Source organism: Chenopodium quinoa, unplaced genomic scaffold (genome assembly GCF_001683475.1).
Source record: "Chenopodium quinoa cultivar QQ74 unplaced genomic scaffold, ASM168347v1, whole genome shotgun sequence".
Classification (NCBI taxonomy): domain Eukaryota; kingdom Viridiplantae; phylum Streptophyta; class Magnoliopsida; order Caryophyllales; family Amaranthaceae; genus Chenopodium; species Chenopodium quinoa.
This window is the reverse complement of record NW_018743292.1, coordinates 3,208,938-3,223,331: the sequence shown is the minus strand read 5'-3', so window position 1 is coordinate 3,223,331 and position 14,394 is coordinate 3,208,938. Positions and strand designations below refer to the sequence as shown.

The 14,394-nt window shown below is 29.2% G+C and overlaps 1 protein-coding gene across 2 annotated transcripts; it reads left to right on the top strand.

Annotated features, from left to right (window-relative positions):
* The first annotated feature begins 10,283 nt into the window (after positions 1 to 10,283).
* LOC110736424 (probable tyrosine-protein phosphatase At1g05000) lies at positions 10,284 to 14,394 on the top strand. 2 transcript variants are annotated; one of them, XM_021916643.1, is made up of 6 exons: positions 10,284 to 10,955; positions 11,104 to 11,197; positions 12,688 to 12,736; positions 12,840 to 12,883; positions 13,008 to 13,277; positions 13,999 to 14,394. In XM_021916643.1, the coding sequence occupies exons 1-5, from the start codon at positions 10,744 to 10,746 to the stop codon at positions 13,263 to 13,265; spliced, it is 657 nt and encodes a 218-aa protein (XP_021772335.1). In that variant the 5' UTR covers positions 10,284 to 10,743; the 3' UTR covers positions 13,266 to 13,277; positions 13,999 to 14,394. The 2 variants fall into 2 exon arrangements, with proteins under 2 accessions (XP_021772335.1, XP_021772334.1); XM_021916642.1 differs by lacking the exon at positions 13,999 to 14,394 and having other exon boundaries at positions 10,285 to 10,955; positions 13,008 to 13,638.

Sequence of the window (14,394 nt, the reverse complement as noted above, 5' to 3'; positions counted from 1 at the left end):
CAATATAATTACCTAAAAAAATCAAATTTTCAATGCTAGTACAACAAACAATAATAGACAGCCACCTCCCACTTTCCACCCCAAAAAACACAAAAAACTATTTAAAAGATTTGATATCCACTAGTTCAAAGTTCAAATTGAGAGACGAGAATAGTTTAGGTTAAATTCATGGGTATAATTAAGTGTAATATAATAGTTCCATGATCAACAATGAACTTACACACATAGAGTCATGAAGCATACTGTATTCCTTCTTGTCATATTACGTAACAAAATTGGACCCTTTCAAATTGTCATATTCTTTTATTTGCTATTCATCTGTCGTCCTAACATTTAGACTATAACTCCTACTGAGCCTTGGACTCTTTTGATGATATTCAGTTTAAACTATCTCATAGATTATTAGTATGAGAAAGTTTGATCACATACAAGTCGACTAACATGATTTTATTCTAAAATTGATCAACTAATAAGAGTCGTAAACTAGAGTTATATGTTGATTATCTAGCTTTCGGTCCTAGATCCATTCTCTTCTTTAATGTGAGATCAGACAGTTCAACTTGTTCCAACTCACATGTGAGTTATCCTTAACACAAACCGCGTCATATCAACCCAAAACGTAAAAAAGTAAATGATATCATATCTTACACCTATTATTATCTCTCATTATCGAAGTACAAATAATAATGCCCGCAAAAACACACGTCGGTGATGCATGGAACCACTAATGAGTATATTCTATGGACAGTTGGGAAATAAAAATTGCATTATGAATTTATGATGATAACATTATAACGTAACTAATAAAAGGTGTTATAAAATACAATATTCCATGTAGATTTCCAAACTTTTGTAGGAGTATATAACGAACCAATCTTGTTATTACAGCATGATTTATCATGCATGAAGCATGAGTGCATGACGCATCCATACATGCATTCTAGAGGTCTTTTTCCATGTGATTTATTTTAGATTCTCGCATGAATTAATTAACGAGTAACCTTGAATTAGAAGGAATTGCACTCTTTACCAAACAAATGACATCTAAATATAGGAGGATCCAATGACACCCTTGCTTTGCCTAGATATACTTCATATTATTTAGGCATCAAAAGTTTAGTAGGACGTTTAATTTTTTAATTTTTTTTTCGGTGAGAAATAGGACTTTAATTATAAAGTTATCAAAACTTATCTACATGTATATATTCGGATTGCTTAACATATTAAAAACTAATTAAAATTGTAAATTGAACTTAATTGGAATGCCCTTAGCTTATTAACCTATATATTAGAACTAATAGTGTGTTCATTTCACCAACCTTAAAAAAATAAGTTTATAACTAATTAAGCTAAGGACTATCAAGTTCAATCATGTGTAAATAAACATAAGGTGAAAATCAAATCTGCTAAGTTATGTTTAGATAAGTTCTGTTTAGATAAGCTCATTAAGTGGAAAAAAAAAATGAAAAATAAAAAAATCATTTGAACTCTTGAACTGTACTTATCTTATCTTATCTTTACGTAGGTCATTTTTGTTCACCTTATTTCAATCGCTTATTTCAAGAAAATAAGTTTAGATAAGGCCTAGGGTTACCTAATAAGATCAGATAAATTTAGAAAAATTATGGGTTTATAAGAGTTACAAGACTTACAACTACATACCCAATTAAAATTAAGTCAAATAAGTTCAGAGTAGTAAAAATTAGAAGCTTTAATTTAACTGTATGTAAAGTTTGAAAGAACAAATACTTAGTATAATATTGTTAAATCAAATCATTAGAAATGATATATATCAAATAAACATAATACTTTTTATTTTATTTTTTTGGAATGGAAATAAACATAATACTTCGTTTATTATTTAATGATCGACGACATAGATATGTACGTAGTAATACTAAAAAATAATTAACAAAAAAGTTGACGATCGCAAAAACTTAAAAGAGTTAAAGGATTTAACACTTTACATTTTTTTTTCTTTTTTTTTCCCTTTATCTAAAGAAGGGGGGACAAGGATGGAACAATAATAATGGATAAATTTAGATAATGCATTATCTAAAACTTCTTATTGGTTAGGGCACAGGCCATTGCATAGCCCATTTTGTGGAGTTAGTATTTTATACTCCTAGACTAATATGCATCATGGTACTTCATATCCAATATGTTTTAGTTATCTTGTCTAAATTTTATGTTATTTTGCTTAAATTTTGTGTTATTGTGCTAAAATAATATGTTATTTACTTATTTACTTCAACCTCAGCTTGTGCTATTTTACATAAAATAACATGTACTTATTTAAAAATAGCATATATAAAAATTGAAATAATAAGAAGCTCACATCAAAATAACATTAGCAGCGTTGGGTTTTAAGACACAGTGAAGAGAATCGAACACTTCAGGAGGTACTAAATTTCTGGACATGAACACATTTGAACCCTTAAAAGGCTTTAAATCCAATGATCTTTGGGAAACCCAAAAAAATTGAAAGAAGAAAAGAGGAGAGAGAAAGTATGTTTGATTTTGAGTTGGAGTAGCTGAGAGGAAGTGAGAGAGTGACTGAGTGAGTTTGGGAGGTTGATTTCTGAAAACCCAGAAAATTGGAAGAAGAAAAAAGAAGAGAGAAAGTATGTTTGATTTTGAGTTAGAGTAGCTGAGAGGAAGAGAGAGAGAGTGAGTGTGAGAGAAAAATGACTGAGATAAAGGGCGATGAATTTCTAATCAAAGTAGATTAAGAGAAATATATACTTCATAGTCATATGCATGTATAAAATAACATAGTACTCCCTCCGTCCCTAATTTTTTGCCCCATTGCCAAAATATGGGTCAAACTTTGAAAACTTTGACCGTAAGTTCTCATTGTTCTTCAAAATGAAATATAGTCATGTGAGATTTTGTTTGATCCGTCTCTTTGTAAATTTAATTAATATCAAATTTATATAATTTTTATGCGTAAGAAAATGAAGATATAAACGTTTTAATACGTGTCTTAGAGATCGTGCAAAGTCAAATGGGGCAAAAATAAAGGGATAGAGGAAGTACTTATTTAAAAATAACATAAATATAGATTGAAATAATACGAAATTCACATCAAAATAACATGAATTTTATAAGCCTGAAATACCTTGTGCATGGTACTCTAGGAGTAAGATAGAAATTGAGCATTTTGTGAATACTTTTTTGAGTTAAATTTATATAAATTTTTAGATTTAAAAAAAGAAATATTGAAGATGTCGTATGGAATTAATGAATAATATATTTATATTTTGGAAATTCATCTAACACAAAAAGGTGAAAAGACTATTATTGATACTTTGAAGTACTCTGTATAAAATCGATTGAGTTTAGTGGAAATAATTAATAGTGATTTCACTTTTCAGATGTCCCCATAAAGATTAAAGAAGAAGAATAACAATATACTTCTACATGACTCTTATGTCTTTAGATGTCGAAACTAGCTCAACACTTCTTAGACATAACTTCGACACACTAACTACATGTAATTATTTTTTAATATTAGCTAATTTAAATTTATTATTGTTCATTTTTAAAAAAATTTAAAATTTATTTTAGAACTATTTTAAAATATGTTTGGTATAGAATTTGTGAAATTTTCTTGTAGGCTCTGCATAAATGTCTAGCCTTTTGAAATACGAGAAGTACTTCGATCTCACAGCTTAGCTAGCCCCATTTATACTGAACAACACTTGAGCGTAGAGGGTGGAAGTATAATTTATAATTTATCTAGCTAGGCCAGGGGTGGCTAGCAATTAATAATGTTTACGTACAATTCCATGATTCCATCAAATTGATAAATTATCTATAATATATTTATACACTTATGGGATGGTCCAATGTACCTAAAACATTGCATTATTATTTAATATATATTTAAACAGTATTGTGATACACATACAGATTCCATCAAAGAAAAATGGCGTTCCTAGTTTATCAAGTGTGACCACATCAATATATTGATCCAGATATAATGTACTTATTTTATAAATGATATGTTTGATAATTAAGGGAGAATACCCAAATATGGCGGCATGCAATCTAAATTAGTACATAGTAATTATAGTATATCGATCATACTCCCTTCTAGCTCTATTTATAATTTGTAATTTGTAATGCTACACCCTATCTTAGGACTCATTTTCCGGACAAAAAAGGCAAATTAGTAATAGCCGGGAATTTTCTAATTCAATTTTTATTACTACCAGTTTCATTACTTCGTAATTAGCTGATATATACCTAATAATAATCCTACTTCAAGAAAAATATGAGAGAATAACGTTTACATTTTCACCTCATCATATATATAATTTACGTAACGATGTGATGAATTGTCTATAGAAATGTTTTACACGTAATTCTAATTTCCATTATATTGAAACACACCCATCTTTAGTAAGCATTTAGTTTTGATCAGCTTTAGTGTCATCATATAATTAAATTTTGATAATAGATTATATTCTTGAATGAAATATAATGATAATAAATTAGAAAAGTTCATTTATAAGAATTCATAGCCGTTAATTGATATTGTAACTTTTGGCAATTCAATGAGGAAAAATAAAATAAAAGTTTGTGGACCAGTAGAAAAAAGATTCAAGAATCATAATTCAGTGGCTTTTCTAACTAATGGTGGGACGTTAAGGAGTCAAATAGAGGTACATATTTCATATTTGTTTGCCTATATAAAGAGTCATATATTGTGGACTCTTTCTTCCACCTTAAACAATATTGTTAGATATTCAAACTTTTCTTTTCACTCACTCTCATCTTCTAAAATTCTTATTATTTCTAGAAGAATTTATCACAAGTTAAATAATTGCTATATGGAGGCTGTTCAAAGTTTCAAACCAATGGAATGCTTCCAATTCAGGTAAATTAGGCAATATTGTTTTGATGGAAATAATGGTTGTAAATTTGAGCTGAAAATGTGTCATGCATGAGGTACATATATTTGATAGAGTGTAAAACATATTTTTGGGCTTTAACCATCAGCTTAAATTTTTGGTTGAGTTGGTCCGTTAACATGGTATCAAGAGTCAACGTGACACAAAGGTACACATTCATCTTATTTGTATATTATTGTTCAAATTATTTATATTATATACTCCGTATATTATTATAATATTGGTCTGTAATTTAAAATTTATCATAATTCCACTAGAATGGCTTATAATATAATACGAGTATGGTAGTCGTCTACAGTCTACGGATCATACTCTCTTCATCACTTCAATTAACAAAGAAAGAATGTGTATAAAAATCATTATACTTTTACTTTAAAACATGGGACAGAATTTTATTTTTAATGTTTTACAATGGTTTAAGTATTTGTGTACTCTTATGACTATTAAATAATTGACTTTGACCTTGATTATGAATATTTGAATGCATGATTGATCATGGTATTAAAAAATTAATACATATAAAAAATAGTCGCCACCTTGTCCTATGATAATTTTTAACAGTACATTCGAAACACTAAGCTCATTTTGAAGTTTGATCCTTATTTTTCAACAAATTAAATGGTAAAGAAAATGCTAATCCGTATCAAAATTATTGAAATCAAGGTCTAACACAGCAAGTCAGCAATCCATGCCCTCCAGACAAAATAAGCTCTTTTTTTAATAACAAATGTACACGGTTGAAACTCATTGTAAACCCACAATGTCCCACATTGAAGAAAGTGGAGAGATGGTTCCACTTTATAAGTAGAGGAGTTACTTTTATTATTACCAATTGATTTTAGTATGAAATCTTTTTTACCTAGTTTGTGAATCAAACTCTCCTTCTTGTTTGGATTGTTTAGTCTCATTTCATATATTATCTCAAAATATAACATACACCCAAAGTGATGAAATATTTGGCTAGTTATGAATTTTAATTCTTTTAAAAAGAAAGGGGAAGATATAAGCTGTCACAAATTAAATACTTTTTTAATGTGACAGGCGTCAACCAATCAATAACATAATATTAAAACAGACACCAGAAATGACATGTGTCATTTCTTGGTTCTGTTTTTTCCCTCCAAAACTTATTTTTCATTTTTTTTGCATACATCAATTACTCACTAAATTATATATTTCTGATTCACTTCCCAAAAAAAATATATTCGCCAAATCATACAATTGTGATTCACAAATTTTCTTTTATTGTATAAAATATTATTATATATCTCTTACTTTGTATAAGTATCATACGGAATACATATTATTTTATTTATTTAAATATGATGAAAGGGAAAAAATAAAATTATTTATTAAAATGAGAATGTAGAAATATCTTTTGTAAAGAAAACTATGAATAATATTTTTATCAATAATTATTGACAAAATTTTACTAAAAATTAATCAACATCAGTAAATATGAATGACATATATATGAAATGAGATGTTTTGGTCAAAATATATTAATTTACATAAATACTTTAGAAAAAAACTATCAAGATCACAAGAGACATACAATGCAATTAATTATGACTAGATACATGGCCAGTGAGTGATTTACACACAACCTTCAATCTAATGATCTAGATATAAAACGCAATTATTATTCCTGCTCATATTGCTTAATATACACTTTTAAAATTCTTAATTGTATACTACCATCGTTAAATATTAGTTGCAACTTTAAAGTATTATTTGTGAGATATAAAATATTCCAAAATCGCAACTAATATTTAACGGATGTAGTTTTTGGTTAATAAGAAGAAAAATGATACCATTATTTTTACAGCACTCACTCTTTCATTATAGTTCATGTTTTATTTCATTGTATACCTTTATAAGAAGAAAAAATATATATTATGGTTATACTTTATCTACAATTTTTTTTATAAAATATTTTTATTTTTATTTATTTACAAATATAATGTAGAATATAGAATAATACTATAATAGTGAAATTACCGTGTATGGCACGAGACCTAATCTAGTTATGCTATATAAAAGAGTTGTTAATCCTTATTTTGAAGTCAATGGTATTTCTCTCTTAAGAAGATTGTTGTTCAAGTAAATTGTATTAATATACACTTTTTAAATTTTAATATGGAGTAAAAGTTATTGTATTTTGTATATATGTTTCAAAACTACATAACACTTGCATCTTATTACCAAGTAGTACTTGGTATAGTGGAAAGGATTGTCACCTCATAACCATTAGGTTGTGGGATCAATTCCCACTAGAGGCAACTTGGGGGTGGGAATTTCCTTACCCTTCCCCCTAGTCCCCAACCCCCAAGGGACCTTGCCTATATACCCAGGTTGAATATGCCTATGAGAGGCTCTGATCCGATAGAACACCTTCTCCTCACCCAAAAAAAAAAAAAAAAAAAACATGGCACTTGCATCTAGATCCAATAGGGGTTATAAGTATATAGTCTCTATATACATGTACTCATGATATATTGTGAGATGACATTTTTATGTTGAAGTCAAAATCCCTTAAACACGGCGGCTAGTGTATTTTGTTAGCCCATATACCACGAAATGGAAATTGGAAATACAATGATAATTTTAATTAAAAAAAAAAAAAGCGGTTATTTTCTTGATTTTTTGAAAGATGGTCATTTTCTTGATTTCAGTGAAGAATGTCAAAAAAAAACCAAAGGCAGATCTAGAAATAAGGTACGACAATACGATGTTAGTAGTACTACTAATAAATCTACCTTGATTGGCACATTGGTCAATTGTCCAATATTCCACGAGTCTTGCACTCTTCTAAATAATCCTAACTTAAATATAAGTTGTGGAAGTATCCAAGAAGAAGACTTGAACATTACATGTATGTTTCTTCTTTCTTAATTATCAAGGATATGGATATTTTGGATTTGGACCTTTTATTTTTGTTGATCTTTGACAAATTCAAACAAAGATAAAGTAAAAAAATGTAAAAACAAATTACTACGCATTTTTCAATAACATGATTAATAATGAGATTGCATAAATTTCATCCACTAGATGTAGGATGAAAAATTATATGACTAGAACGGCGTCTTAATTTATCTTATAAGTTCATGGCTATATAGCTAATCCTAATTCTATCTCCTACTTTTGTGAGAACTTGTACTGTAGTTAAATGTAACATATATATAATTATTAAGTTATCCTAATTCTGTGAGAACTTGAGGTTTTGTCATCAAATATACAAAGTATTACATACTAAATACATTTATTGTTCAATTTCTAAGCTGCCTAAAAATGCTTTTGCCAATGTACTCTATTTGAGCCAACGTTTTCCAATGCATGTTGATGCATTATGAGTTGCGGACCATATTTTTGAAATTTAATGCATGCTTTGTGTTCAAATAGATCTACTAGTATTTTTTTTTTTTTACAAAATAAGAAAAGTTGGATTGTTGTAACTTTTAAGGCCAAGCAATGCACATACTTTATTTTGAAGTACATATATTAGTACGAAGTAAACGAAGTGTTCAATAAACGCTAAGTCTTTTGCAAATAAAAAAAAAAGACCTAAGTCTCTATAATTAAACAATATACATGCAGATTTATTGCCTATAAAGACTTTTGTATTAGGAGTAGCCAGATAACTATTATATCAATTAATTAATTTTGCTAAGAAGTCACAATAAATCATGCATATGAGTACAATTGTGTATCAATCATAATACACTTTCATATATCTCCATATCAAATGTAAAAAGAATTAAGGAAAAGGCAAGTAATTTTTTTTATAATACACTTTTATATATCTCCATATCAATGTAAAAAGAATTAAGGAAAAGGCAAGTAATTTTTTTTTTTTAAGGAATTGTTTTTTGTTTGTTTATATATAGTATGATTAAGTGAGTAGGTTGTTCATCATGACGTTTTTATTATATATATATAAATATATATATATGAGGGTGTTGCCGTACGATTAGTCAAATGAGTTATTATAAATTTATAATTATTATCTTGTGCTTAATCATGCAACTTTTCCCCCCTTTGATAAGAATAATAATAATAATGCACTTTGGCGTACCTAAACAGAACATTTTTTTTTTTAATATATACTTTTTTAGACAATGGATTTGATAATTGAGTTACTAAAGCATAGCTTGGAGAATCTATACTCTATAGTGAGTATAGTCTACAGTTCTACACCAACCCTCACAAAAGGCAATTAATTAGCACATGTGAAACATAACAGCATTTACCGGTTTAGTAAAATTCTAAAAAAAACATGCAAGCAAAATATTCCCTTTGTTTTCGTAAAAAAAAAAAAAAAAATAAAAAATAAAAAAATCCCTTTGTTTACTGCAACGTATGTACATGATTAAATTTAAATATTCACATAAGTGACAAATTATTAAATTAGAAATTCGTTAATAGAATTCAAGGGAAGGAGGATAAGCACAACGGATAATTAACTAGCTACTTTTGAAAATTTACTTACATATGTATTATAAACATATATATTATATATTAAAAGATACGGATGGAGTATTGATGAATTTCAATTATAATACACACTGTAGATATCAAATAGTATTTGGTTTAGTGTCGGGCTCTTTAATCACCTTCCCAACCCTACTTTCAAGGGTTTTATCTGTTAAATCGAGTCAATTGGATTGTGCTGGTCGGTTTAGAATCTTATATTTTCTTATCAATTTTTTATTTTATAAAATATATATGAAGTTCAAGTATACTACTGTCTCCGTTTTTTTAGTTGGCACATTGTGACTTTAGCATTATTCACTTACTCCCCTTTGACCATATTTTGTGTTTTATATGTAATGAAAAATGTAGTTATGTGAGATCTTGCTAGATTTGTCACGATATATTTTCAAAATATCAACTTTTTATAATATTTATATATCGGTAATTAAAGATATTAATGATTGAAGTTTTGCATTGACAAACGTGACTAAAGAAATGCGTCAACTAAAAAAAAATAGAGGAAGTATTATAATAATGTGATTAAATTTTAATTTTAATTGTTCAACTCGAACTAGGTTAAATCGTTCATGCTTAATTATGTGCACTATATGACAATACCATATCAAAATCCCATAATTTCTCAACCTATATAGAATATTTAGCCATGACAGAATTTAATCCAACCCATAATATTCAGTAATTTTTGTTGTTATCCTATCCAATTCACCAAACACAAAATAAAATCTTTTTACTAGCTGTTTTTTTTGCCAATTTAACCCCCTAAAAAAACCCCTTCTTAAGAAGATAAAAGCCCTTATTATTCACCCTCAAACCCTTTAAAAGAAAAGAATTAAAAAAAAAAAAAAAAAAAGCTTTCTACGGAGTATAAATTTGTTGACTAGGTAAAACAACCCAAAAATATGTTGAAAATTGGAAAAAAGAAAAAAATAAAAAAAACTTTATTTATATTTATATTTACAGTAATTTAATTTGTGTATAAGTGTTGGTATTTTAGTAAGCGTCCCCCTCACAAGAATCCCAACGGACAACAACTTTCTCTCTCTTATTTCTCTCTCTAGAATCCTACTTTCATCCAACTTTCTCTCTCTTCTCCTTCTTCAACCCCAATTCGGATTATTTTCTGGGTTTTTCTTATATAATTTTTTCATAAATTCCCCTCTATTTTAAATAATGTGGGAATTAATTTTCGAGAACAATTCGATTATTTTTCTGGGTTGTTCTTGTAGCTGCTGCTCTTGATAATTTCCCTTTTTTTTTTTTCCTTCTGCAAATTCTTTCTAGGTAATTTTCTAATCAATAAAATTTAATAATTAAATAAATTTCTTGAAGAATGAGCGTAATATTGTGGGAAAAGCAGCAGAAAAAGGAGAAGAAAAAGAAGGTTGAAGATGGCGGCAAAAATGGAGGAGAGAGAATAGAAGATGATGATGTTCTAATTCCTCCTGCCAATTTTTCAATGGTAGAAGATGGGCTTTACAGATCTGGGTTTCCAGAACCTTCAAATTTCGGCTTCCTCGAAACCCTAAGTCTCAAGTCAATCATGTAAGTTTTTTGATTTTTTGGTGATTAATTATTGTAATTAGGGGTTAATCTAGTTTTTGTATTAGGGGTTAATTAGTGTGTTATAATTAATGGGATTTTATTTGATTTTGTTATAATTAATTTTTTGATTTAAATTTCAATGTTACAGATATTTGTGTACCGAGCCATACCCTGAAGAGCATTTGAAGTTTCTTGAATCGCATAATATTCGATTGTATCAATTCGGAATTGAGGGGACTAAGGTATAATTTTTCTGTGTTTAATTTTTCCGAATTTATATTTTCGTATGATATTTATTTTTTTCTGAAATTTTTTGGGTGTATATTGGAAATATTTATTCGTTTTGGTTGTTTTAATGCTTATTAATTGGTTTTTGTAAAGAATAATAATACAATTAACAATATTTTAATTCTTGAGAGATAAAAATTCCCCCCTTTTTATTAGGGTTTGATAGAAATTGATTATTGAATTGCTGAATTTTAATTATATGTCTTTCTTGGCTTATTGGATAGAAAACAGGATTTGGTAAGTTGTTTGTAGAAGTTAACCAGAGGTCTGTTACAAGTAACATTAGAACTTTGTTTATGATAATGATATTTAGAGACGTGGAGTGCTAGGATTTCGATTTAGTTTGTGTTTATGCGCCGTAGACTTCAAAGATTCGTGCAATTTAGGTTTTGATTGACATTTTGGGAACCTTGGATTGATAGGTTAAAGAATGGCGATGGAGGGAGCTTGTTAATCCTATAAATCGCTATCAATTTTGATGGATGGTTTTTAACTAAAGTAGATGTGATTATCTAGCTATAAAGTGTGTCAATCTTCATTGTCGTACTTCGTCTTTTCTCCCTTCCTGGGAGAAAAGTAGCTTGTCCTAGTTATCTTTTACGTGTTTGTTCGGTTTTACAATAAATTCCGTCCTCCTTACCTTTCTTCCTAGCACAAAGTCCATGGAGGGAAATATTTGAAAGTTACATATTGAAAGGGGATATGTTTGAGGCTTAATTGTTGATAGGTATGGGATCCTTTTTTTTGTTGAAGACTTTTGTACTGTGAAATCGAGCTTTTCACATGTGGTGGGAATTAAGCTATTGGCTTTTGTTTTTCTTCTTTTTCTTTTGGAGGATCACATGAGTGGGCTTAAAAGTCGCTTTATCTCTTGTCCAACATGACTAGGCTTGAGTCATTTGTGCATTGACGAATCTAATGGGCCCAAATAAAATATTTATGGATAGAATTGGAAAGTCAAGAGTGTTTGAACCCTTTTTCGAGCCAAAACTAGAATTAGCTGATTGCATTGAGCACAATATACATACTTCTGTTAAAAGAAGTAAAAATTTAAGCATGTGTGAAGGTGGATTCGAATGTTAGTCTAAATATTTATTGTTTGTATCCTGTTAATTAGTGTTTGCTAAGCTCTCTGTGATAATATTGTTACACTAAATTGGAATAAATCTAAATATTCAATGTTCATAACCTGTGAATTGATTTTTGCTAAGCTCTCTGTGATAAGATTGTTACATTAAATTGGAATAGTTTATATCAGATTGTTATATGCATACTCGCTGGCAATATTCTTTGATAATGGAGCTTTTGGTAAAAACTTGAAACAATTAGCAACCATGTTATAGATCTCCACTCAAAATTTGTTTCTTAAGCATTAGCTATGTTAATGGCTAACACGGAAAGTAAGTTTATTGTTATCTTATGCTGTTGCTGTGGCTTCTGGCAGGAGACTATCCCTGAGGATGTCATCTATGAGGCTCTTAGGATTTTGATAGGTAGTTCTACGTGAACTATCACGAAGCATTAAATAATTCTTAGTCCACTTTTTGACTTCTAAATTCATTATTCATCTAACTTTGAGTTTCTTTTTGCCTGCAGATGTAAGAAATTATCCCATTCTGATTCATTGCAAACGTGGAAAGGTAATGGCTTAACTTCAAGCATACTTCATTGAACTCCAAAGTTCTAGTTCTTATATTCTTGATTTTTCAACATGTCAACTTTATCAACTGTGTTGCTCATAATTTTTTGCCTTGGTATCTGCAGCATCGCACTGGTTGCCTCGTTGGCTGTCTTAGGAAATTGCAGAACTGGTGTTTGCCCTCAGTTTTTGAGGAATACCAACGCTTTGCAGGCGCCAAAGCCAGGACAAATGACATGAGCTTCATGGAGAAATATGATGTTTTGCGCATTAGACAGTCCCTTTACAGCCTCATCTACCAATATCATGGCTATGGCTCTAATAAGAGGCGTTTGCTGGACCGAGAAGACAGCATGCCAACAGCCCGGATCAATGTTAGCTAAGCCAGAGTGCAGGTTTCTGCCAAAACTTTTGCTTGCCAAAACTTTCAGCTTGCTGCCTTTTCTCTTATTCTTTTATACTCTAAATGGGAAAGTTTTGTTTTAGCCGTCCTTTGGCCTACATTGTTCTTTAGTTAATTTGGAACAAGCATGGAAATATTAATTTTTTTTTTCATCTTTTCCGTTTATTATTTTGGAAAGCAATCCTCATACGATGCTAGGGAAAGAGAGAAAGAATGTCATTTTACATTTTTAAAAAGAAATTTGATGTATATCGATTTATCAAGGAAAGAAAAGAAAATTTTCCCATCTATTGTCTTCAATTGTCTATTCTTTTAGTTTCATGTATAATTTCATTGTTCTATCGATGCAAATTTTCCCATCCACTGTTTTATAAATTCAGATTATACTGCATAATGTGATGTACTTTTTGTATATTGTTCTATGTATCGTCAATTTGCAATGACTTATCTACTGGATGCCCTTACGATTACGGCACCTTTAACAATAGTATCACCTTTCATAATTAAAAGATTTCTATGACTCTAATAACTCCTAGTCTCCTACTCAGTAATATCAGAAGTTAAGTTTTACCAACGAATGTCAAGCTTGTCACGAGACTATTTTAATTTGGTGTTATGCCGATCCATATCATTGTGCATGGATTTTTATGTCGTCTTTTTTGGGAATGAGTATCAATATTTGTTCTTTGTTGCATTTGACTTGACTACTTTAGGAACAACTTTTGCTTTTGGAATCAACTGTCCTATCTTCCAAAGGAGAGATGCACCCAAAATTTTAAAGGATCATATCTATATTTCTGTGGGTGCTGATTTCTTCCAAATTCCTCCCCTAGAGGTAAGAGCTATTGAAAAACAAAGGCATATGATTTGAGCGTGGATGTTATAATATAGAATTCTTTAGTGTTAGTCAAAAATCTATCATATAAAACATTTGGAATAATAGTACATTACATTGTGAAATTTATGACATAGATGTGATTATGTGAAAACACACTATTTATGTAATTATTCGGTAGAGATCAATATTATTATTATGATATGCATACTATACTCGTCAACAGTTTGGTTTTGGAGGAAAATGATTTTGACATTCATTTTTACAATAATGA

Excerpts from the sequence above, each read along its gene's own strand:
- LOC110736424 (XM_021916643.1), top strand. The coding sequence starts at position 10,744 with ATGAGCGTAATATTGTGGGAAAAGCAGCAGAAAAAGGAGAAGAAAAAG. Across the intron at positions 10,956-11,103 it reads CTAAGTCTCAAGTCAATCAT|ATATTTGTGTACCGAGCCAT; the intron begins GTAAGTTTTTTG and ends TCAATGTTACAG. Across the intron at positions 11,198-12,687 it reads TCGGAATTGAGGGGACTAAG|GAGACTATCCCTGAGGATGT; the intron begins GTATAATTTTTC and ends GGCTTCTGGCAG.